This window comes from Drosophila ananassae, chromosome 3L, assembly GCF_017639315.1.
Source record: "Drosophila ananassae strain 14024-0371.13 chromosome 3L, ASM1763931v2, whole genome shotgun sequence".
Classification (NCBI taxonomy): Eukaryota; Metazoa; Arthropoda; class Insecta; order Diptera; family Drosophilidae; genus Drosophila; species Drosophila ananassae.
Genome location: NC_057929.1, coordinates 16,157,905 through 16,180,689, shown reverse-complemented (window position 1 = coordinate 16,180,689; position 22,785 = coordinate 16,157,905). Strand labels below are relative to the sequence as shown.

At 41.6% G+C, this 22,785-nt stretch overlaps 2 protein-coding genes across 7 annotated transcripts; one reads left to right on the top strand and one right to left on the bottom strand.

Annotated features, from left to right (window-relative positions):
* Positions 1-32: 32 nt before the first annotated feature.
* LOC6494107 (inorganic pyrophosphatase) lies at positions 33-2,331 on the top strand. Its single transcript, XM_001960925.4, has 6 exons — positions 33-417; positions 878-996; positions 1,063-1,458; positions 1,514-1,665; positions 1,727-1,836; positions 2,154-2,331. Exons 1-6 carry the CDS (start codon positions 225-227, stop codon positions 2,183-2,185), a joined length of 1,002 nt encoding a protein of 333 aa, XP_001960961.1. The 5' UTR covers positions 33-224; the 3' UTR covers positions 2,186-2,331.
* A 756-nt stretch (positions 2,332-3,087) lies between these two features.
* LOC6496465 (CHH-like protein) lies at positions 3,088-22,685 on the bottom strand. Of its 6 annotated transcripts, none has more exons than XM_032451283.2 (4): positions 16,965-17,461; positions 14,920-15,191; positions 5,691-5,908; positions 4,760-5,019 (listed from the first exon to the last, which is right to left on the bottom strand). In XM_032451283.2, the coding sequence occupies exons 2-4, from the start codon at positions 14,938-14,940 to the stop codon at positions 4,878-4,880; spliced, it is 381 nt and encodes a 126-aa protein (XP_032307174.1). In that variant the 5' UTR covers positions 14,941-15,191; positions 16,965-17,461; the 3' UTR covers positions 4,760-4,877. The 6 variants fall into 6 exon arrangements, with proteins under 6 accessions (XP_014763843.1, XP_032307174.1, XP_014763844.1 ...); XM_014908358.3 differs by having other exon boundaries at positions 17,196-17,461; XM_014908357.3 differs by lacking the exons at positions 4,760-5,019; positions 14,920-15,191; positions 16,965-17,461 and adding exons at positions 3,088-3,419; positions 19,369-20,408.
* Positions 22,686-22,785: the final 100 nt, after the last annotated feature.

The following is a 22,785-nucleotide window of genomic DNA, read 5'->3' as shown; positions in this document are numbered from 1 at the left end:
CCTTTTATATTACAGGGTTCACTTTCAAATTTGATACGCTGTTGACTAAATAAATTTATACAATATTTCAAATATATTTATTAAAAAAGGAATTTTAAATGCATTTATTTTGAAAAGTAATCCATAGAAACCAAGTATTGGCATTTTATTGCCCTTAAATTATGCGATAGTTAACGAATTCGTTGTAGCCCTGGTTTTTGAGGCTGCCAGATCGATGGGGCAAAATGTTGGCAATAATTACAAGGAGTTCACTTTCACGTGTGGTCAGACGTCTAATTCCAACGTCAGCAGTAGCAACAGAAGGCCATTACAGGAGTATTCAGTTGGTCACAGAACAAAACAGGCTTCCCACAATGACCCAGTACGAGACAGTTGAGAAGGGCGCGAAGAACTCGCCGAGCTACAGCCTGTACTTCAGTGAGTAATATTGCCAAAATCTGAACCCAATGTGACCCGGCATAACCTGCTGGCGTCACCGGCCTGCATTCCGCAATGTAATAAATCAGTGAGCCTTAATTACAACGGATTACAGCTAATCATAGCTAATCCATTATGCAACAAGTCAAACCGGACTCTGCTTACTCAACGCGTCGCTTTATCAGCTTTATCAGGCGATTTGTCTTTGCCGACGCGGAACTGACGGAAACACTTTCGGACTTTAGGTCTTCTTGTTTCTTATCACCCAAAACATATAGCTTCAATAAAGCTGATATCGGATTCGGGGTGCAGAAATTCAATTTGTATTGCCGGCCAAACGGGGGCCTTGCGACCTTTGTCTAGACGGCGAAATTTCCAGCACTATCAATCAAATCGCGTGTCCAGGATCATTATAATTTACGAGTCCGACTTTTTCCATTATTTCTGCCATTCTCCACAGAAAACAAGTGCGGCAATGTCATCTCGCCGATGCACGACATTCCCCTCTACGCCAATGAGGATAAGTCCATCTACAACATGGTGGTGGAGGTGCCACGTTGGACCAACGCCAAGATGGAGGTGGGCAATGATTGATCCATAAAACCATAATTTAGCTAATTCGGCGATTGCATGTTTTATCCACAGATCAGCCTGAAGACCCCCCTGAATCCCATCAAGCAGGACATCAAGAAGGGTAAGCTGCGTTTCGTGGCCAACTGCTTCCCGCACAAGGGATACATTTGGAACTACGGTGCCCTGCCCCAGACCTGGGAGAACCCCGACCACATTGAACCCTCCACAGGATGCAAGGGCGATAACGACCCCATCGATGTAATTGAGATTGGCTACAGAGTGGCCAAGCGCGGTGATGTGCTGCAGGTCAAGGTGCTGGGAACCATTGCCCTGATCGACGAGGGAGAGACTGACTGGAAGATCATCGCCATCGACGTCAAGGATCCCCTGGCATCGAAGGTCAACGATATTTCGGATGTCGACCAGTACTTCCCTGGCTTGCTGCGTGCCACCGTTGAGTGGTTCAAGGTAGTTATGGATATCTAATGTCGAGAGGATTTAAGTAATTTGTTTTGCTTTGCAGATCTACAAGATCCCCGATGGCAAGCCGGAGAATCAGTTCGCCTTCAATGGCGATGCTAAGAATGCTGATTTCGCCAACACCATTATTGCCGAGACTCACAAGTTCTGGCAGAATCTGGTACACCAGACCAGCTCTTCCAGCACTATTTCAACGTGCGTCTAGTTTGCAACATCTTCTAAAGAATTATTAACCTAAAAGATCTATTTTTCACAGCACCAATATTACTAACCGTAACTCCGAGCATGTCATACCCAAGGAGGAGGCTTTGAAACTGCTGTCCCAGGCCCCGGAAGGCGGCGAGGTGGAGGAGGTGTCCGACACAGGTAAGGTTTACTATGTCAGATCGAGTTTATAGAGCTGCTTGCACCAACCCAGTCCAAAACCCCGCTACTTGAACACACGCTTTAACACGTAACTTGCAAACAAATTGGCACACAAGTCCAGCAACCTGCATGCTTACTAATATTAAGTTCTGTTCCGAACCCAAATCGAATTACCCCCACGCTGTAAATACTGCTAAACACCCCCAATACATGTAATTGGCTTGCTTGCAATTGTTAATAGTCGTTTTAGAAATATACTGAATGTGATTTTTTATGAAATAAACTCCGTTAAAACCATGTCCTTTTTGTTGTTACAGTCGACACTTGGCATTTCATTCATCTCAAGTGAGATGTCGCTCTGGGATGAATACATCGTACATCGTATCGTATAGCCTAATCGAATTGGAGATTTTCCGTCTTGCACTTGTGAATTATTGATATTGGAAAGCACGTGAAGACCTTGAATATTGAATAAAGTTTTGCACAGCAATTAAATCCGCCGCCTTCTCTTCTTGAAATATACAATCTTTATTTATATTTTACGACTAGATCCAAACAAATTTAAATTAATTAATTAATGTGTATGTAATTGTAGGGCATACGCGCAATAGTACATAGTATCGAATCGAATTATGTTGTGTTGGTTTTTGCAAAATAGGAGAGTTTTACTAAAACTTTCTCATTTCTATTTCAGAAGATTAGTGATTTTAGTTTTTTCCGTTTTCTTGGACTTCTATTGGATTTACGAAATGTGGAACGTAAAATGTACTGCCGTAACAAGTTAACTTAATCTTATAAAATAAACGAAATGTACAAAATAGTTAGGCATTATAAATATTTATGCATACAAATCTTTAAAAGAAGACAAAATAATTTATTTACATCAGACATTTTGATTCTTGTTCGTTCGTTCGTTTATTATATATGTATGTATCTTGTTTGTTGGCGTTCCCCCCGCTATCTGATGACCGCCATCTGCGAGTCCCGTACCGACCAGGATCTTGCCAAATGCACTCACGGATCCTGGAGTACAAAGTCAAGGTCCTCGCCCAGGGCAGTCTCCCGGATCACTCTGGATCTGGCTCTTCGATAGTTCGGGACCCATCTGTTTTGTTAAACGGATCAATGTGCATGCCAGAGTATAATTAAAAAACAAATAAACAACTGATTTTTTTTTTCAATTTTTTGATATCGGTGCGGATAAGTAACGGGTAATAGCGTAGTAATTGTTTTCATAATTTTTTTTTCAAACATTTTTTTGCTTCTCTTTTTTTAGCATTTAGTCGAGAGAGTAATTTTTTTTTTGTTTTTTGTTAAGTGGATACACATTCCTCGGGTTGATCGTTTCCTGGTTGCCATTGGTTCGTGCCGTATTCTGCCACAGTTATCAATAATACATAGGGTATTTTATTTTAGTTTATAGTTTATAGAATTAAGTTAAGTGCTCGTGCCAGTGACGGTGCCAAATCCCATTTTACTTGCGACCAAGGGTATCTCGCCATTCGTTGTACTTGTCCATCTCGTCGTGCAACTGAAGAGCCTCTATGCAGGCGTTGAAGAAGGGCGATCCGAAGCATTCTTGCCTGGTTTGGAGAGATCACATAACAGATTAGTTTTACGAATTAACAAAATATATATTAAGATCAAGTTTGTCCCAAAAAAATGCGGGAGCCAAAATGTCAAAAATACTTGATTTTGTTCAGCTGGTGGATTTTGCAAAAATCAACACACAGCCAATATGTTTCAAAAATTCAAAAATCAAAAATAAAAAATTAAATTCAAATAAAAACGTACCAAAAGAAAAATGGTAAGCGCGCGTTTTTAGTCGCGCCAGAAACGCGCACAAGTCGCCGCCGCCATAAGCTCAGTTTCTCAAGCTCGAATTTAAATGTGGTCTGCTCTGGGAGTCTGCTCTGGCTTCGTCGTACACTCGCATTTTAATTCTCATTTATCACAATTTTGATGCTTTCAAATAGCCAGCGAATGATTAACTTTTTGTTTCATTTTTTACATCAGTAATTATAGTGGATTTTGATACATTTGTAATGTTTTTTGCGTTTTTACGTTTTAGCGTTTTAGTCTAAATAGTTAATAGGTGTGTGTGTGTGTGGTGTGTGTGTACTACGAGTAGTATGCGGATAAATTTTATGTAATAGATATATATTTATATATATTGTATATACTTCCCCTTAGAGCCAACAAATTTACGCTAATTAGGGGCATTTTTCTTTCATTTTGTTTTATATCTTTACAAAATAGCACAAAAATTGTAACTGTAATACATTTGCAAAATACTTTCGGTCTCGTGTGCGTGTGTATGTGTGTGTATCTGTGTGTGTGTGTGTGAGAGAGTGTATGTGTAGAAAGGATATTCTTTCACCATTTTTCTCATCGCCCTTGTGTGTGTAAAATCCTTTAAAATATATCATTTTAAATGCTGATTTTAAGATACAAAATAAAAATAATCATTTTACATTACATAGATTAAAAACAATGGATTTCGTTTGTTTATTTTATATACATAACGCATAACGCAATAATAATGAAACAAGCTACGAATCTTAAAAATAAATACTTCGGCTTCTAATTTTTGGGGATATCCGAGAGATCGAACCTCTTTCACTTTCACTTTCACTTATATCCTTTCCCTTAATCTCTCCTCATTTCTCTGCCTCTCGGATGGCCCCGTGATCGTTCCTACGATTATGTTACTTACAACAAACGCATAACGTTCTCAATAAATTAATAAAAATAATTCGTTTTTAAAAAAACACATATATAGTAAAAACCGTAAAGTATACAGTAAATAAATAAGTACGAATTAAATTTGGGCGTTTTAATTAGATTTTAGTTTTCTTTGTTCTGGCTCTGTGCATTTGTGGTGTGTAGTTTTTTGGATTCCATTTCCCTTTTTTTTTCATTCCTTCCATGCCACATTGTGGTGCATCTATAAGCCGAGTTCTTTCTGGTGTTGTGTTGTATAAGGATGTGTGGTATATGAGTTGCAGTGGGTGGGGGCAGGGGGAATCAGGGACTTAAAGTTATGTTTGCGGCGTCATGTTGAACGATATGGGCGAGCCGTTTACTACTCTCAGAAAGTGTTGTAAGTTAGAAACCTCCTCTTCGGGTATTAACAGCACTTTCAGGCATTCGCCAAACCATTTTGAATCAAAGCAGTCTTTCCTAAAATTAAAAATACAAAAATCATAATCAAACTATAATAAACATAAAATATAAAACTTAAAATTCATAAAGTTTAAAACAGAAAGTTTAAGGTAAGCGGAAAACGAAAGTGACAGTAGGTAAGAAATCTAATGGTATTTGGGCTTGTGGAATGGATATGGCGATCCATTGATCACTTTTAGATAGTGCTGGAGCTGCGATATCTCTTCGTCGTTGATCAACAGCACCTTCAGGCAGTTCCCGAAGGTTTCGTGGACGAAACAATTAGCCCTGCATCGAATAGACAAGAAATACAGATATAGAAAGTCGCCCAGAGAAAAAGGATACAATTTAACAAAAAAATATAAATAAATTATTTTGTTTTTAAAGCTTGTTCTCTGTGCGGGAAAGTCAAGGAGAAAGTAGCTAAGATGGTCAAGAAAAGAATTCGGAAATAAATCAAGGTCCCCGGTATAGTTTTTTGCCCAAAAAACCCATCTGTGTCAGGGTCTGCCAAAGCACTTAAAATCCTAATTCGATCAAGGCAACCGAATTAGTAATTTGGCATTTTTTTGGCATTACCTTGAACTGATTTGTTTCGCTAAACCGCTGTAAGGTAATCTCAAATTCAGGGTTAGGTCATATACCTATGTTTATATAGAGATATGGTAGAGATGTTGGACAAAACTTACTTGCATAATCGATGTATACTCGTCTCGCGGAACAACTGATAGCAGTCCTCGCAGATGCGATCCAGTCGGAAGAACATGGTCTTGTTGAAGATTCCCTTGCACTCCAGATCGAAGAAATTGCTGCGCTTCGACAGATTGTGGTTGTGTGGCAAGGCGGTGAAGATTGGTATCAAGACGAGAAACAGCACCACCGAGATCTTTATGTTGCGGGAACACATCTGCAAGAGAAACCACAAGAACAGACATATAGACTGGTGAGTACAGTGTAAGTGAGTGAGAACCGGAAATGCCCTAAAAATAGCTTCCTATTTATAGGTCCTCACGGCAAAAGCCAACCATCAATTAACTGACTGGCGGCTGCCCATATACCTGAACCATCTGCCCATGGGCGCCTGGGCGGTAGTATCGCCCCGTAACTGGGTAAGCAGATATGGGCCAAGCTGGGCCTTGAAACAGAGCCGCCAAAATGGAAGGGGGGCAATCAGGAGGAGGAGGAGAGGTGGCCAAGGGCAACAGGCCCAGGCAATCAGGCGGCTGTTTCTGCCACATCGCGGTTCCTATTAATAGCTATCTGTCTGACAGCCGACTACTGCCGGCTAAAAATAAACCTTCCCTGTCTGCCCAAAGGTGCAATTGCAATTGCGATTGCAGGCTGCACTGAAAGAAAATGTGGGTTTAGAACTATAGTAGTATAAGATATTTGTAGAACATCTTAAAAGATGATATCTCTAGTTTTAGGATTTTTTTGTAGGTGCATCTGCACTTGCTGGCGATCTTATCGCAGGACGGCTCTATAAATAGCCCCGGCGATTTCAATGTTTATTGCATTATTTGCCATCTGTCGGCGGACTTAATTTATGATGTAAGTTTGTGCGGCTTGGTCGGCTCAAAGGAGAGCCAATTTACGGGCGGACAGGCCCCCCAAAAAAATACAAAAAAAAAAAAAAATACAAATATATACACATATTTGTTTACTTTGCATATTTTATCAATTTGCGCCATCAGGTCGCGGCTGCTCTCTTTAGTTTCAATTACACCTCGGACATGTATACATTATATGTATGGGCATTGTGGCATTCCGAACTATTGAATAATTTGATTAAGAGTGCAAATTTTTCCATTGCGCATTGTGCCAATTGTTTGTTTGCACATGACATGTGTGAAATATTTTCACCCCTCACCAGGGTGGGGGAGGAAAAAAAAAATAAAATAAAATTGAAATTGAAAAACTGAATGAAAACCAAAGCAGACACAACGACGTCGACTATTTCGAGAATAAAAACAACAAATAAAAAAGGCAAAGATTTTGAGGGGAAACATGAAAGCGAATTTGTTAAACATTTATTCGCTCTTCTGTTAATGATTTAAACACATTTGTATATTTTGTTTTAACGAGTTTTTCTTTTTTTTTTTTTGTTTTTGGGGCTGTCGATTCTGACGATTGGAACGTCCTAAGATCTTTAGCAAATTGATTTTTTATTGCCTTGTTGATGTCTTCAATTAAGTTGAGCACAATTTTCGCTTGTTTCGCCACTGATTTATGGCCACTGACGGAAATGGGAATGGGGAATGGGAATACGAGTCGGAATTCTCGAAAAGAGTTCATCAGACGCACGCCGATGGCCTAGCAGATAACCTTTTATTGGCTTTTTCCTTAGAAATGAAATTTGGATCATAAAAAGCTCTTTACCAGAAGCCTTCCCTAGAAATATAAATTATTATATTCTCAAGTAAATTCTTGGCGAAAATATGTCGTCCCATTGGCAGCTGCTTTTTCCCACACGTGCCTGGGGGAGTCGCCTCAAAAAAGTGCAAGTTGTGGTCGAGTGGGGAACGACCCTCTTCTCTGGTCGTAATACTACTCGCTCCGACCGCTCCTGGCGGCCAAAGTGCAACAGCTGCCCATGGCTGATGGTCATACAAGCTTTCGATTCGCTCCGGAATTTCCCCGGTGGCGTATCGTCTTCGACGTTTTAACTTCAATTGCTAATTGGCTTCGAGTTGCACGATTTATGGCACCCATCTCATCGGCCAGTGCAAGCGGCTATTTTTAACACTTGTACGAGTACATTAAAATATGTGTGTATATTTTTTTTTTTTTAGCCGGCATGCCGCATCAATGGTATAATTGATATGCGAAACGCGTCAAAGATAATGTAACATCCGTCCATGGACCCCGAGGCGGAACACAGGGCCAGGGAAAGTTGAAGGAGAAGTGGCAACGAATGGCGTCATTTTTGGTTTGGCCACAGAAACCGCAAAAAAAAAAAAGGAGCCAACGATCTTCGATCTTTTATACTCAAACCGCCATCGTCCATCTTCGATCTTCAATCATCATTATTATTATCGACATCATCGCATGTGCTGGCAATTTGTTTGCATTTTACTTTTGATTAGCTGCCAATTGATTTTATTTGTCGGCCGACGCTTTGTATCAATTGTATATGAGAAGACGCAAGCGTGTCGACGCACATACAAGTCATCCCATTATTCGAATTCCAGGCTCTATCTATGTGACAGTATGTGGGCATATCCATCCATCCATCCATCCATCTGAATCATTGGAGCGAGTCGCACGCACGCCTCTCAATTACCATCCTTATGTGTTATGGCTACTATAGACATTGCTATTGTCGACTGATTGTACACTATTCAACTTTGATTTGATGGCTGCTGTTGTTGTAGTTGCTGCTGATGATGATTTTATTTTCGCTGCTGCCAGGCGACATTGAATGAAGTCATGAGCCAAAAATAATTATGGCAATTATGACAGAAAAACGGATTGTGAATTCTTTTTTGCGCAATAGTTTATAATTATGATACCCAGCAATGTTGAATTAAAGTAAGAGGGTATACTCGAACTAGTTCCATAGTCTGTCGTGAATGGAAAGAGATTACCAGGTATCCCTAGACCTCCCATAGTACACCCCTTATTCTGCAATACGCCCACTATTCCATTCTATTATTAACAGGTTCAAGTCCAGGCCTTATCAGTCCCCATTTAAATTCGTCTCGGTATGTGGGAGAGACCTTATCATGAGATAATATGATATGTCAACTGAGATTATATACAACACAGGCAATAAAATGACTGCAAAACTGTGCCCAAACAAACCCGTGCATTCTATATAACTGATTGCGATATATGTATGTGTAGATACTCTATCTGATGTATGTATCTGTATCTGTATATCTTAACGCTTGGCTACGCAAGCATGGCACGGCATGGCGAGAGCCGCCAGCCACCAGCCACCAGCCACCAGCCGAAAGCCAAAACACAAGCACTCCCCCCACCACTTACAGCGCAACTAAAAAGTGCTTAGACATGCTAAAAACAAAAAAAAAAAAACAAAATAACACCAATAATAATAAAAGCAGCAGAACAACAACAGACATAAACCATGGCATGGCGAGACTGCTTGGTACCAGCCAAAGTGGCACAACATTGCTGCTGCCATGTTGCTGCTGCAGATGTTGCTGCTGCTGGTGCTGCTGCTGCTGCTGCCAATACTTATAATGTTGCCGGTTGCGCCTGCGCGGATCGCTGAGCGCTAAGCGCTGGCCTGTTAATTTGATGGACATGCAGGGGACTCGAGCTCCCCGAGCAATTTGCATGATATGTGTCTGCAATTAATATTCATTTATTCATGAAATCTCTTGGCTATGCAAAGGAGGAGAGGCCCCAAAGGAAAACAAAGTCGGTGTGGTCGGCTGAAGCCAAATATGCACTGAAGAAAACCCAGAAGTCACTAAGATTTAATGATTCATCTAAGCATTAGCTTCTAAGCCTCAAATATTTCATTCTTAGAGATAAGAACTAAGTAAAGCTATGATGATTAATGAGGACTTATCTTATTCCCCAAAAATGTAACTCATCATTTCAGTTTCCACACTCACTCTGACTGCTGCCATTGCAGTTCGATGTGCATGGAAATCGTGAGCCCTTCTATGGCTTCCGTCCGTCGCGGGGCGATCGCTGGGGGGCATGGCTCAGCGTCAATTGATCTGAATATATGTATATCCAATTGATATTATTGAGATTAATGGCGAACCGTTTCGCAATAGATCGGCATCTGCCAAAAGGCAATTGGCCGCGCGTTTCGGTTCACACTCTCGTCTATCCGAATCACTTTCCAAGTACTTTTTATTTGCTTTGGTCTGTCTTGGGTCTTGGCTTCGGCAAACACGCTCGAGACCCAAATGATGTTTATACAGCGATGACAAAAGTCAGTCAATAGCACGGGATACCTCAACCGAAAGCCAAACATGCATAAAAAAAAATACAAGTATATGTATAAAAAACGAGAACGACTCGCGCGAGCAATCAACTTTTGTTGGCAACAAAAATAAAACTGAAGATCGCAAACGGCTGTTGAGGTTGGGTTGTTGAGGTGCTGGCTACCGCTTCTCTTATCAAAAAACACAGATACACTCGCACACTTGGAGAGGCGGCGACGACAGCGAGTCTGGCATAGCCAGAGAAAAACGCCAAACGCCAGAGACACAAAGCCAGCGAAGCGGAGAAGCCGGAGCGGGCCAACAGCAGCAGCCAGTTATGCATGCACTGCATGGCTTTCAGTGAGTACCAGATATAAATGTATCTGTGTATCTGTGAGATCGCCATGGCAGCTGCAGATCCAAAGAGCCAAAGCGGCGGAGAGAGCAAGAAAGAGTGCGATCAGTGGAACACCCAGGCGTATACGTGATGTGAATGGCCAACTTACAAAGTGCTTATCATTCGAGCCACCATTCGAGCCGAGTTGGCCGGCAAGAGCCGTTAACACTTGGAGCACGATGGAGCTGGCACTTGTCCTGGCAGGCCGACAACTCGATGGCAGAACGCTTGCGGAATATTTAATTACCAACTACTACCAGCGATCGATCGATAGATCGTTGGCTAAACTAGTTTGCTCTCCAACTACCCTTTATCCCCTTTCACTCTGGACTCTGGCGGAAAAGTGAATTAATCAGCCATAAACGAGTGCCAGCTAAATTTTCCACCAGCCAGGGCAAATTCCACACTTAACAATGCATCGGCAGTGGCAGTGACAGTGGCAGTTGGTTCTTAAATGTGACTAAGCCCTCTCCGAATTACAGTCTAATCTTGACTATTAAAAAGATATCTGTGTTGTGGCTCAGAGGCGGGCTATCACACTTTATGATGCTCGGTAAACAGAAGGTTTATGGAAGTCTCAAATTTTATTGCATACATTTGTGAGCTCCAGATAAGATTCTTAATTAAATAAAAAAGGATTCATGAGAGTTCCTAGGAAGTTGTCTATAAATTTTTAGACATGATAGGGGGTAAAACAATTAATATTTCTTTTAATAACAATATTGCTCACACTATCACCTATTTCCTTCTCTTTCTACCCCCTTGTTGCCCTCTCTTTCGTCGATTCTCCGATACAACGTAATATCTGAAAACATGCGCTCGAGTAATGCAGTCGCTGGCCGTTGCCAATATTGCTGCTGACGTCGTACTGTGCGACTTTGCCAGCCAGTTGGGCGACCATTTGGCACAAACAGACACACACATAGATACAAACACACATACTAATAAACAGAAACACGACAATTGGCATTTTATTAGTTTAATTGAAAGCAAAACAATTTAGCATGGCGAACTGGTTTCAGCTTGTTTTCCAAACGCACGCCAAATTATCATACTCGATGCAGTGCAACGAGGCGGCCAACTTTGAGTCTGACTTGGAAGTTTCAGTATCAGTATCTGTATCTGTATCTGTATCGGAATTTGTATCTGAATCTGAGGCAGATGTTGGGGCAGCGGCGCACAGAAGCGTGTCACACGTTTCGCTCTCCTTCTGGCCACAAACATACAAACGTATATATATATTTTTTTTTTATTTTTTTTGTATATAAATAAACAAGTCCATTGAGGAAATTATTTGCAAAAAAATATTCAGAGTGGGGGACTGATCGCCTTTTTGCTGATTGTGCCAATTTTCAGTGTTGCTGTTGTTGTTGGGGCTGCTTCTGCCGCTTTGTTTTAAATAAAATCGAAAAGCTTATAAATCACATAATTAAGTTTTGCACCTTCTTTATGGGAATTGACTCGAATCGGACTCGATTTGATCGTTATGGCCTCGCGAATCGCCACCGCCCCGGGCTTAATGAAACGTTACCCAGCGGGTATTGAGCTCTCCGGATAGGGCCATTACGCGTCCCGCAGCTGGACATATGTATCATCTGGAAGAGGGGGATGGGTGTGAGGAGTGGGGTCTAAAATACCAGGGGCGGTGAGGTGTGGTTTATTTTTGGTTACGGCCGGGCAACCGCAAAATTCTCGGAATCTTCATCAATATCTCATCGGAAACTTATTCAACAAGATTGCAATCAAGACGGGTTTTCGATTTCGACCAAATAGACCAAAAAAAGTGAAAGTTTTGAGAGTCTATTTTTAATCTACAAGCTATATATATTTCTGAACAATTACTTTTAAGAAAATCACTAGCATAGCATTTAAGCCAAAACGTGTGGCCAGAAAGAAAGAACACCTCCTCCAAGAAATATTTAAAATATTCAAAAAGCGACGACCTATATTCGAGAGATTTGTTGCTTCAAGTATTTGGCAAATACAATTTGTATACAATCGTGTATAATATTCATACCACGAATGTCAAACGGAAATGAGTCATGGGCGAGGAGTGCGAGAGGCGATCACGATCAAAGAACCAATTACAATGAACGGCCATTGAACGATCAATTCGATTCGATTCGATTCGGTTCGGATTGGATCGGATCGGGTCGGGTCGGGTGTGAATTGAAAACTTGGAGAAACAGAAAAGAAGAAGAATAACCAGATAGCAACAGCCGGGTAAGCTGGCCAAAAGCAAAAACCAACAAAGTGCATACAGTGCGCCAAAATACAATCGCTCGTGCATTCCAAGAATGCGAGAAATGCCCCCAAAATCAGCGAGTCATGAGAATTGTTTTGGCTTTTTGGTCAGTCCCCTCTCACAGACTCCCTCCCCCACATGTCCCCATGTATATTGGCCAATTCTCTTTGGTCCAATAAGGTCGTTTCGCTTACAACTTCAACTTGCAACAACTACGATTGCAATGATTGCAAGTTGCAATTGCAATTGCAATTGCCATCGGTTGTACGGCCAAGGACGGAAGAAATGTGTGTGACGAGAGCGAGAGAGCAGCCGAGTGCCGAGTTGACGTCAATTAAATTGGCTAAATACCTGAAAACTAGTTTCAGCCCGCTCCCCACGGCTAGTTAGCCTATTATGTCGATTACATGACACGAAATCAATCATTAACATTTTGTATATCGCAGACATAAACGTACATATTTGGCAAGCCCCAAGACCCAAGCCCCAAGCTTCAAGCTCCAAGCTCCAGTATATCCAACAATTAAGCCTCGACTTGGACTTCGACGGGCCCCCCGTTTTAACCAGATTGTATTGCTGTGTATTGTTGTTATTGTCTTTATTTTATTATTGTTATTTCGCCCGCCGCTGTTATTATTGTTATTGTATTGTTTATTGTGAAGTTTTAATGGCGTTTTGTCAATTTGTTGTTAATTTTCATGGCTTATTACAGCATTTCATTGCCCGCTGACATAAGAACGCATTAAATTTTTAATGATCGTATATTAATAACCGGGCTAATAACAACAACAAACCATACCAACCACTAATTGATTCGTTTAGCATTAAATAATAATTATTTGTACAAAAAAATATGCCTATTTTATAGGGCCATAATATAGCAATAATAGGCAAAAAATATTAATCACATTTGCAGACAAACCATAAAACAATTACGTTTTCGAGTATCGCATTTCATCAGCCATCAGTTTGTTGGCCATGATCGCTAGCCACTTTTTTATTGGCCTTATGTCGAGTCATGGGAGGTTGTTCACTACCAACTGACAATAAGATATACCCAAGATAAGGGATTGTGGTTCCACTCAAATGATTAATCATATTTATTTCCCCACAACGAAAGGGATTCCCTATATTCTGACACTTCTTGATCTACTCTACAGAACTCAATAATATATTCCAGAAAGTGATATTCCCAAAAGCATCCAAAATAAATAAGCAAATTGTATGTGAAAACAAACTAAACGCTGGCAACTGGGCTTTGGGGCATTGAACTGCAGGAAATAAGCCAAACGACAAGTCCGGGAACAGTTGGCAGATGTTATATGTAAACATCTTAAAGCATATATAAGTATAAATACAATCGTATGCATGGTAAGAGCATATGCATATTGTATATTGTATGATATATGGCAATGACTGCCACAAAAGCATCTCTTGAATTGCCAACATCAAAGTCGCGTATCTGCGAAATACATTTGTATCTCTGGACACTTGGTCTTGGCAGTACATACATACATATACATATGGATATCTTGTGCCACACATTAACCCCGAAGAGTGCCCCCTACAGAGTCGTCTAGTTGAGTGCGCCACAATTGCTTTTCAATTAGCCGGGGCCAATATGGGTTGTGGGATGAAGAGCCGGAGGAAGCCGTAGGATGCGACTGAGGTGGCTGGCGCGTGGCAGTGATTTATCGCAGAATTCAATTAGAGCCACTTCACATTCGGGCAGTACGCAAAAAGCGAAGGTCAATCCATGTGACTATTGGCCAATAAATAGTGCCAGCGCAGTAGGATCAAAAGTATCTCCACCAGAAGTCTCTAAGTGTTTTTATGATAAATTCGCAACAACCCCGCTTTTCTACCCTACATAAGATTGGACTATGATCCTGTCCGGTTTCTAGAATGTCCAATCAATGATTTGATTTGCCAGCTTCAGACATGTCAATTGACCTGAATGTTTCCATTCAATTTTCCTTTCAATTGACGTCTGTTTCAACTCAACTGTCTTCAACTTTACTTCTCGGCCAGTTTAGTCATCAGCTGGAGCTGGAGCTGGAGCTGGAAATCAACTTCGTCATGGTGGCTCATCGCAGTTTCTTCTGCCTTCTTCTGAGGAGCCGAGATCGAGACTCTTTTCAAGTTCATTAACATGTCACGGTCCCATCAGCACCCGGAGCATCACTTCCCCCACTCCCAGATCCGTTCCTGAACTTGAAAAAGTGCAGTTCCCGCCGCCCCGTTGACACGCCCCCTTTCGGATGACAGAGCCCTTTGTTGGAAGACAATATGGTTCGGTTCGTCGAATGTCTGAATTATATATAGTATAGGATATGGAATATGTATCTCCCGACCAGATTGATACTCACATTTAGTGACAGCTTCTTCATAGCGACCAATTTGTTGCGATGTGTTATTTGTTGGTTTTTAATTTTTTAAGTTTATGGATTTTTGGTTTTTGTTTGATTTCTGTTTTTAGAGTTTCTAATTATTGTATAATGTCGAAACTAAACGTTTGCTTAAGTACTTGGGTTTGCTGTTAAGTACTTTGTGTAACACAGTTTGAGTTTTTCATTAGCCCTATTAGGTTTCTTAGTTCTTAAGTTGGTCTGCCGCAGATGTTTTCATAATTGTGGATTATCTAAAAATGTAAATATATATTATATTAATTGTGTGTCTGCTTGTTTAGGTTCAGTTTTCTGGTTGATTGACAGCACTTAATTCAATTGTAATCACTTTTTGACGAAAAAATTACACGTAATCATGACTGATTGCAGCCGAGCTGAGCAACCGATTGACAGCAATCACTGATCAAAGTCTCATGGCTTGACATCTAAATTCGCCGTTTGGATATATATTTGTGAATATATTTGTATATTCCTTATATGTCCATCCATGTAAAATGGCATTTGTTGTAACACACCGTCACAAGATCGCTGATTGTCATTTATTGTTATTAATGTTGCTGCTGCTGTTGCTGGTGTTGCTGTTGCAGTTGCTGGCTACTGTCGCTTGATTAAAATCATTTATATGCATTGAGCTGGACCAGAAGAGCGCAGGGGAGGAGTTGAAGATAAAGAAGGAGGCGGAGTACAGGAGGGGGCAGCAACAGTAGCAGGGCCCAGTTGCAGTTGTTGCTGCTGCTGCTGCTGCTACCGCTGCTGATGTTGATTTATTTAGCCGGTCCGATCGCTTCGCTCGCTGCATTTAAAATGTCGGAAGTGTTTGCACGCAAAAAATAAATACAAGCATACTGAAAGCCACATGGATATGGATATATGCCATATAATGTGTTTACTTATACACACATCGATGCATAAATATGCGAGTGAGTTGGTGTTTGCTCAACATAAAATATTTCCTGTTGCACGCACTAAAGTGCGGCGTGGCGATAGACGCCGGCGATTTTATTTAAGATTTCGAGGAAATGCCCAAGACATAACATTAAATTCCAAATCAGCGACTGGATAGCAGCAACACCAACAATAACAACTCTCAATTCCCATAACCAATATCCCTTCTTCCCTGTGTATTTTTTTTTTCTCTGTTTTGGGTCGCCGCTTATGACATCATCGCCGAATCAATATCGGTCGAATATCAACGAAAGTTGTTCTCGTTCGGTCTGATTTTTTGTGTGTGTGGCGCACCCTTGACAACACAGAATGGTCAAGAAAGACAATACAGTCCAGTCCAGTAAGCCTGTCCAGAATGCTGGAACAATGTCCGAGTCAGATTGCTGATGCGGCAAGGTGGCAACATCGTGCGAAAACAACAACAACTTAAGTGGCTGCAACAGCAACACCATCAGCAGCATCAGCAATCGGAGAAGGGAAAACAAAAGTGCCAGTCAGTCAGTGATATGGTCAATATCCAAGAGATACTACCAACAGCATCAGCAGCAGGTAGTTCCCGTTTCCATGCTGGCCTTTTTGGCTGGCAATTCGGTCATCTGACGGTCGAGACGAAAGACAAAGATTACAGATAAGCAATTGGTATTTGGTATTGGTAAAGCACGCCCAGTTTTTTTTTCTTTTGGTTTTTTTGGTTTTTTCTCAGCTTGATATTTTAGTCCTCCACGGGGGTTTTTGTTTTTTTTTTTTGTTGATTTTTGAAACGTCTTTTCGCCGTCTTGGCCAATCAGTTACATGCAACTTAACATATCCACGAGGCATTCACAAACGCATAAAGCTTATAATTACTATTTAATGTTTCCTCAGTACTTTTCCACACACCCGGGCACTGTGATTCGATCTGATTATGTGCAATTTGTAGCGTTTATATGGCGTTTTTTTTTATTTTATATTTTTATTTTTTTTTGGGGTAATTTCGCTTGATTTTAATTGCTGCCAATCTTGAAAGCTGCTCCAAGTTCGAGTTTGGGTTTTGTTTATAATTAAACGTTAACGTTTATTACATTTTCGTAATTCTGTTTGTTGTTTGGGGGAGACTTTCGGTTCGTTTTTTTTTTTTTTTGCTGTTTTGTGTTTTCTGTGCTGGGCACAGACCGGCACGAGGCTACAGGTCGCACGGATTGCTGTTGCGAGTTACGAGTTGCAGGTTGCTAGTTGCTACTTGCTGCAGGTTGCCGGCGGGCGCGACGCGATACGTGGATACGGATACTCCGCTACTGCTGCGATTCACTCACGATTATAACCCAGAAATACTGCGATTGGCACTTGATTCTTATTTATGGCCACACACAATTTGCATTCGAAATCGGTATCGGTATCTGAATCTGAATTTGTATCTGAATCTGGCAATCTGGCTTGCTTGGCTGCTGCTGCGCTCGGTTGATGTTTACTTGTTGCTTCGTGTGTAAGGACTACGGCGCACTCGACGGTAAAAATGTATTTTATATCTGTGTCGGCGGCGCTCTCGCAGCGCTTGCGACTGTATCTTTGTATCTGTATCGGCGGTGTTGCGTGCTGCTCTGGGCCGATCCGTCGGTTCGGCTACCGACCAGCCGACCAGCCGACCATGTTGCCGCAACATGTATCCGCAACATTCCGATCGCATAGTCACACTTGGTATCTCCATCTCCCTCGGTGCGGCTCCTTCAACTCTCTGGGTCTCCGTTTCGGGCGACCACTTGTTGCTTGGCATTCTGCAGCCGGTATAACTGTTCTCTTTTCGCCCACGGGGATTTCCCGGATAATCTGGCCCTGATGAAATACTTAATTGCTAATCAATGCAATTACTTTTCTACGTAATTGCCGAACAATCTCCATTGTTTTCCACGAGACCGGGAAAATGGCACCACAGAAAAAAAAAAAAAAAACTCACACACACCACGTGGGCAAGCGATGATTCGGCTTTTTTTTCCCCAACCGGAACTGTTCTTTCCACCCAACATAGTGATACTTTGCCCCCAAATATGTATATTTTAATGATAAATTAATTGGGGGAATTTAATCCTCCATGAGAACTGCTAATCGGATTGATAATAATTTCCACCTTGCTGGAAATTGCGTAGATTGCACTTTTTTGTTGATTAATCTGATTAGCCGTAAGTACTCATCATGCAAGTACACCCCCCGGACAATCCCATTCCCATTCCCATTCCCAAGATTGTTGTTATTAAACAGAACCGAATCGAATCAATGCCTCATTTTGGTCATCGCCTTATTGGGTGAAATATGGGCTGTCGTTTGCCGATCAATTTGCATAATTTCATACTACACTAAGAGGCTGGGATTAGAGGATCCCGGGGGTACTTTACACTGGCTACAGGGTACTGATACAGCTCTACTGGTACTAGCCGTGACTCATGTTAACGTGTCTCCAGATAAACTGGATTTCAAACGGAAAAAACCAATCATCGGAAAATTATATATGAATGTTACGCAGTTAGATGTTCTAATTTATTTTATTATGACGAATTAATTCATTTGAGCTGGAATGATATTTAAATTATATCGCAAGCCGCAATATTAGACTACGCATTTTGGAATATAAATATATTTTGATTTACGTCTGAAGTTATTTTTAGAAAATTACAGAGCAATTATATTTGTCGTCACTACGATTGCTCCGAACAGTAGGCAACACTAAATGACTCAGTAATTCAAAATATATAAAAAAATATTAAATGTTAAAACAAAAACATGATTAAGAAGTAAATAATAATAGTTTCCCACGCACTGATCGGGGAGAAAATTAAATAAAATGGCTGTCACATCGCGCCACACACACACACACACATAGACACAAAAGCACATAATGGGGCACCCATTACAGATTTAAATGGCGGAACCGGAAATTGCCTCAAGAGATTCTTGACACATACATGTAAACTCGTTTGAGGATTAACTGACACACTCGACTTTAACTTGAAAAGTGAAATGCTAACAAATGAAGGCATCTGATTAAATATAACAATAATGGAGAACACAATATACATATGTATGTATGTATTTCCGAAAAACGAAAACGAGGCGCGTTCAAACTACTGACCTTGTAACAATTTCTTTTTACACGAATTTGTGCCTGTCTGTCATTTGTCGGAAAAGTAATGCAGGGCCAGGGACAGGGACAGGGCCGTCATTATTTACGAATTTAAAGTACTTGGTCGCCCCAATGTTATTAACCTCCAAGTGGGCCAGACCCGATCCGATACGATCCAAACAAAAGCTGAACTTGTAAAAAGGGTGTGACACCGCTAAATTCGAATGCAAACAGTCAACAAATGAACGGACCCATGTGCGAATGTCGATCACAGATCACTGAGAGAAACACACAGGATCAAGTCTGAATCTTATCCAACAGATATATTTTCAAACCATACTTATTTGTATAAAAGTGTAGATTATTGAGCTTACCTTAGGCGCTTGTTTCGGGTTTGGTGCGAGTTTTTCAGCGGACTGGGCCACCCAAACTTTCAGATGGTGGGTTATCGCACCAGCAAGGTATCCGGTGGTCGGGTGGGGAGTTCCCTGGACTGGGGGTTGGGCTCGGGCAAGGGGGATGATGGTGTGCAGCATAAACGAGTTTCTTGTGTGGGATTTAGGCCCGAGGGAACTCTCTGGCACTTGCGCTTATCGCCATTTTGTATGGATTTTGGTCAAGTCTTTGTGTTTGTTGTTGTGTGTGCACTGATAACGCGTCACAGGGGGCGTCATAAGTGGGCGTTCCCGTTGAAACTTTCTGTGGAAAGCTCCTCGTTCGCACGCCCACTACTTCACACGACCTCCCACCCACTCTCCTATGGTATGTAGTGGCCACTGTCCACTGTCTACTACGGTTCGTGCGTGGTGGAAGCGAGTGGAACGAAAGCAAAACTGGCGATAATCGCAGACAAACTGCGAGCAATGAATGGAAATGAATGTGAATTGTCGCTTTGCTTTGCTGTTTGTTTGTTTGTTTGATGTTGTCGGAAACTGATCTACACGCACTGAACTGGACTGGAAGAGAGCAGAAACACAGCACAGCACAGCACTCCCTCTCCGGAGGCACTTACTCCGGACTTTTAGTGACACTCAGTGCCAGGAGACACGACACGAAAACACACACACACTGACACTGATATATCTTGGGGCATCTTTGTAAATATATTTCCACATAATTGACACTCCGATTTGGCTGTGGATTGGACATCGGCGATGTTGCACCCGTTTTCGTTTAAAGCCCAGGCATTCTCACGTTCGCACTGATTATTCGCAATTATTTGCGTATTTAATTAGCATTGCTAGCAGGCACATCTCACGGTTGATTTTCCGAAAATATATTTGACCTGATCACACCAAATATTTGGGTATTATCTATAGACGCCTATTGGCAAGAAATCGGCTGCGGGCAAGGATTTTCCGGCGAAACAGAACAGAAGAAAGAGGAAAAACCCCAAACCGAATGAGAATCGAAAGCAGACTAACTACAAACATGAAATGTCAAAATGCTGGGGACCGTTCTGCCATGCACACTGCCACACACACACACGTTCGCGTGTGTCATGTGAGTGGACGAGGGTGGACAGTAAAGTTCCATAAAGTGCATGGTAGAAAAATACAAAGACTACTTGACTATACTGAGTATGTTTTGAAAATAAACCATCTCATGCCTTCAAAACCAATATACATATCTGAAAACTTACATATCCACCCTCTTGTGATATATGGAACGTTGGTTGCTCGAAAGAGCACGCATGTGCCAACGGTTTGATTCGTTTCTATATGTATGTGTGTCTGTCAGACAATGCGGCCCCAAATCTTGCCCACTCACCCCAGCCCACTACCCACTATCCACTGCCCCCTGTCCACCCTCCTTCCATTGCTCCGATGCCCCCGTTGGAGGAGACAAGCGCCTCTAAGGGGTCTTTAGACGAACAAAGGAAGTGGCCGAGGGTGATAAGTCCACATCCACATCCATATCCACTTCCAGTGGCGCATCATGGTCGTTGTATGTATATCGGGTTATCGGGGTGCTTGGACCCCCCCTCCTACTGACTGCATTCGATCGTAAAATCGACGCCCCTGCTCACTGGGGCAGTCTTCAATTGAAATTGAAGAATGTAACTGTAAGTCGAGCTCTCGTAAGGAAAACGTGAGCACAGTGAGTATCTGTGAGAGGTAGAGAGAAACTTCTCCCACCCACACACACACACACACACACACATGCAGAGAAAAGTATCTTTTAGCTTGAAAGTGCAGAAGAATCTACAACTCGAGTTGGAGTTTAAAAAAAAAAAGGTATGTAAAGGCGTGTGTAACTCGTTTGCGTCGCAAATTATTGTCCATTTCCGTTCTGTCCATCCGGCTGTCTCCGCTTACAGCGCGAATGAAAATCCAATATACAAAGCAGCTTTTAAATACTTAAAGTCCGGCCTACCTTACAACTATATGACACTTATTCTAGTGGAAGTTGGACTCAGATTAATAGCTTCATAAGTAGCTCCAACAAGACCCACAATGTTAGCCCGTTCCTAATTTGATTTACGAGTATTCTGCAGTCCCCGGATCGTATATCATTCACACGTTGATTGTTTCTTACTTGTGCACATGAATATATCATATTCAAGTTTTGTCTGTAACACAAATATTACGTATACGTCGGCGTGTCAACAAACTTGTAATATGGCGCAAGTATGATTCAATAATCCAGCCCCTTGGCGCTGGCTACCGATTGAACATTTTTGCAGTATATATTAATTGAAAATGGTTCTCTGACATGTCTCTGAATGTATGGTAATGAAGTTACACCATGGACAAGGTTATATAATGGACAAGTGGCAGACTGGTGGCATGTGGCTAGAGCTCTGGCTATCTAATCCAATCCCACAGCAATAAGAAGCCGCTGCACCGTTTGCTTGACTTTGACCGGGTCGGTCAATTTGCCATATAACTGCAGCTAAGGCGAGCGGGCTAATTGCCGCTTTCAGATCTAAATGAGTGGCGCACACGCAGATGATGATGAGAAATAAAAATATTTGCGAGGCTTCAGCACACATTGTAAGGAAACACTAGGCACTGGCAGAAATTGCTACACTTGAAGGAATATTAGAGGGAAAGAAAGTAAAGAATTAGACTATTACTAGTATACTCTTTTGAATTTATATCCATTTAATTTCACTGTAATCCCATCACGAGCACTTTCACAGAGCCTCGCAAAGGTCAAAGCGAAAACGATCTGCAAATGTATCTTGCAGATGTATCTCAGTTCGTGACTGTGACTCGTGATGGGCACTTAGGAAATCCAGATATAACTGATGCCATTTAAAGTCGCTTAGCCGCTTAGCCCGAGCAGCACAACATAAATAGCAATTTTAAACTATTTTCAATTGCCAAATGCCCGAATCGTTGGCTTTTTTCACCGCCTAACGCCGCGCCGCCTCGTTTCCAAACTCGTTTCCACTGCCGCCTCGTTGTAATTGAAACTGCATCTATTTTTAGATCCAGTCCAGCTTAAAGCCAGACACCAGCTTAGAAAATTATTGCCAAAGCTAGGCACTCGCACAGTCGCTCGATTCGACCGCAAGCGATCAATCGAACGATCTTAGGGTTTATGTTTCTTAATTCCCACGTATGCTACTACTACTCACCGTTCTGAAAGCCCTTAGCCGGGTTGAGACGGGTTAACGGAGTCTGCAATGGATATTAACCAAACACAAGACTAGCACAAAACTCAGTCGATGCCAAAATGTTTGCAAAACTTCTGGCCAAGTCGCTTTTATACCACACTCGCATCCGAATCCATCAGATACTGGATGAAGGGGTGTATAATGGGGTTTGGGGTTGGTGGCAATG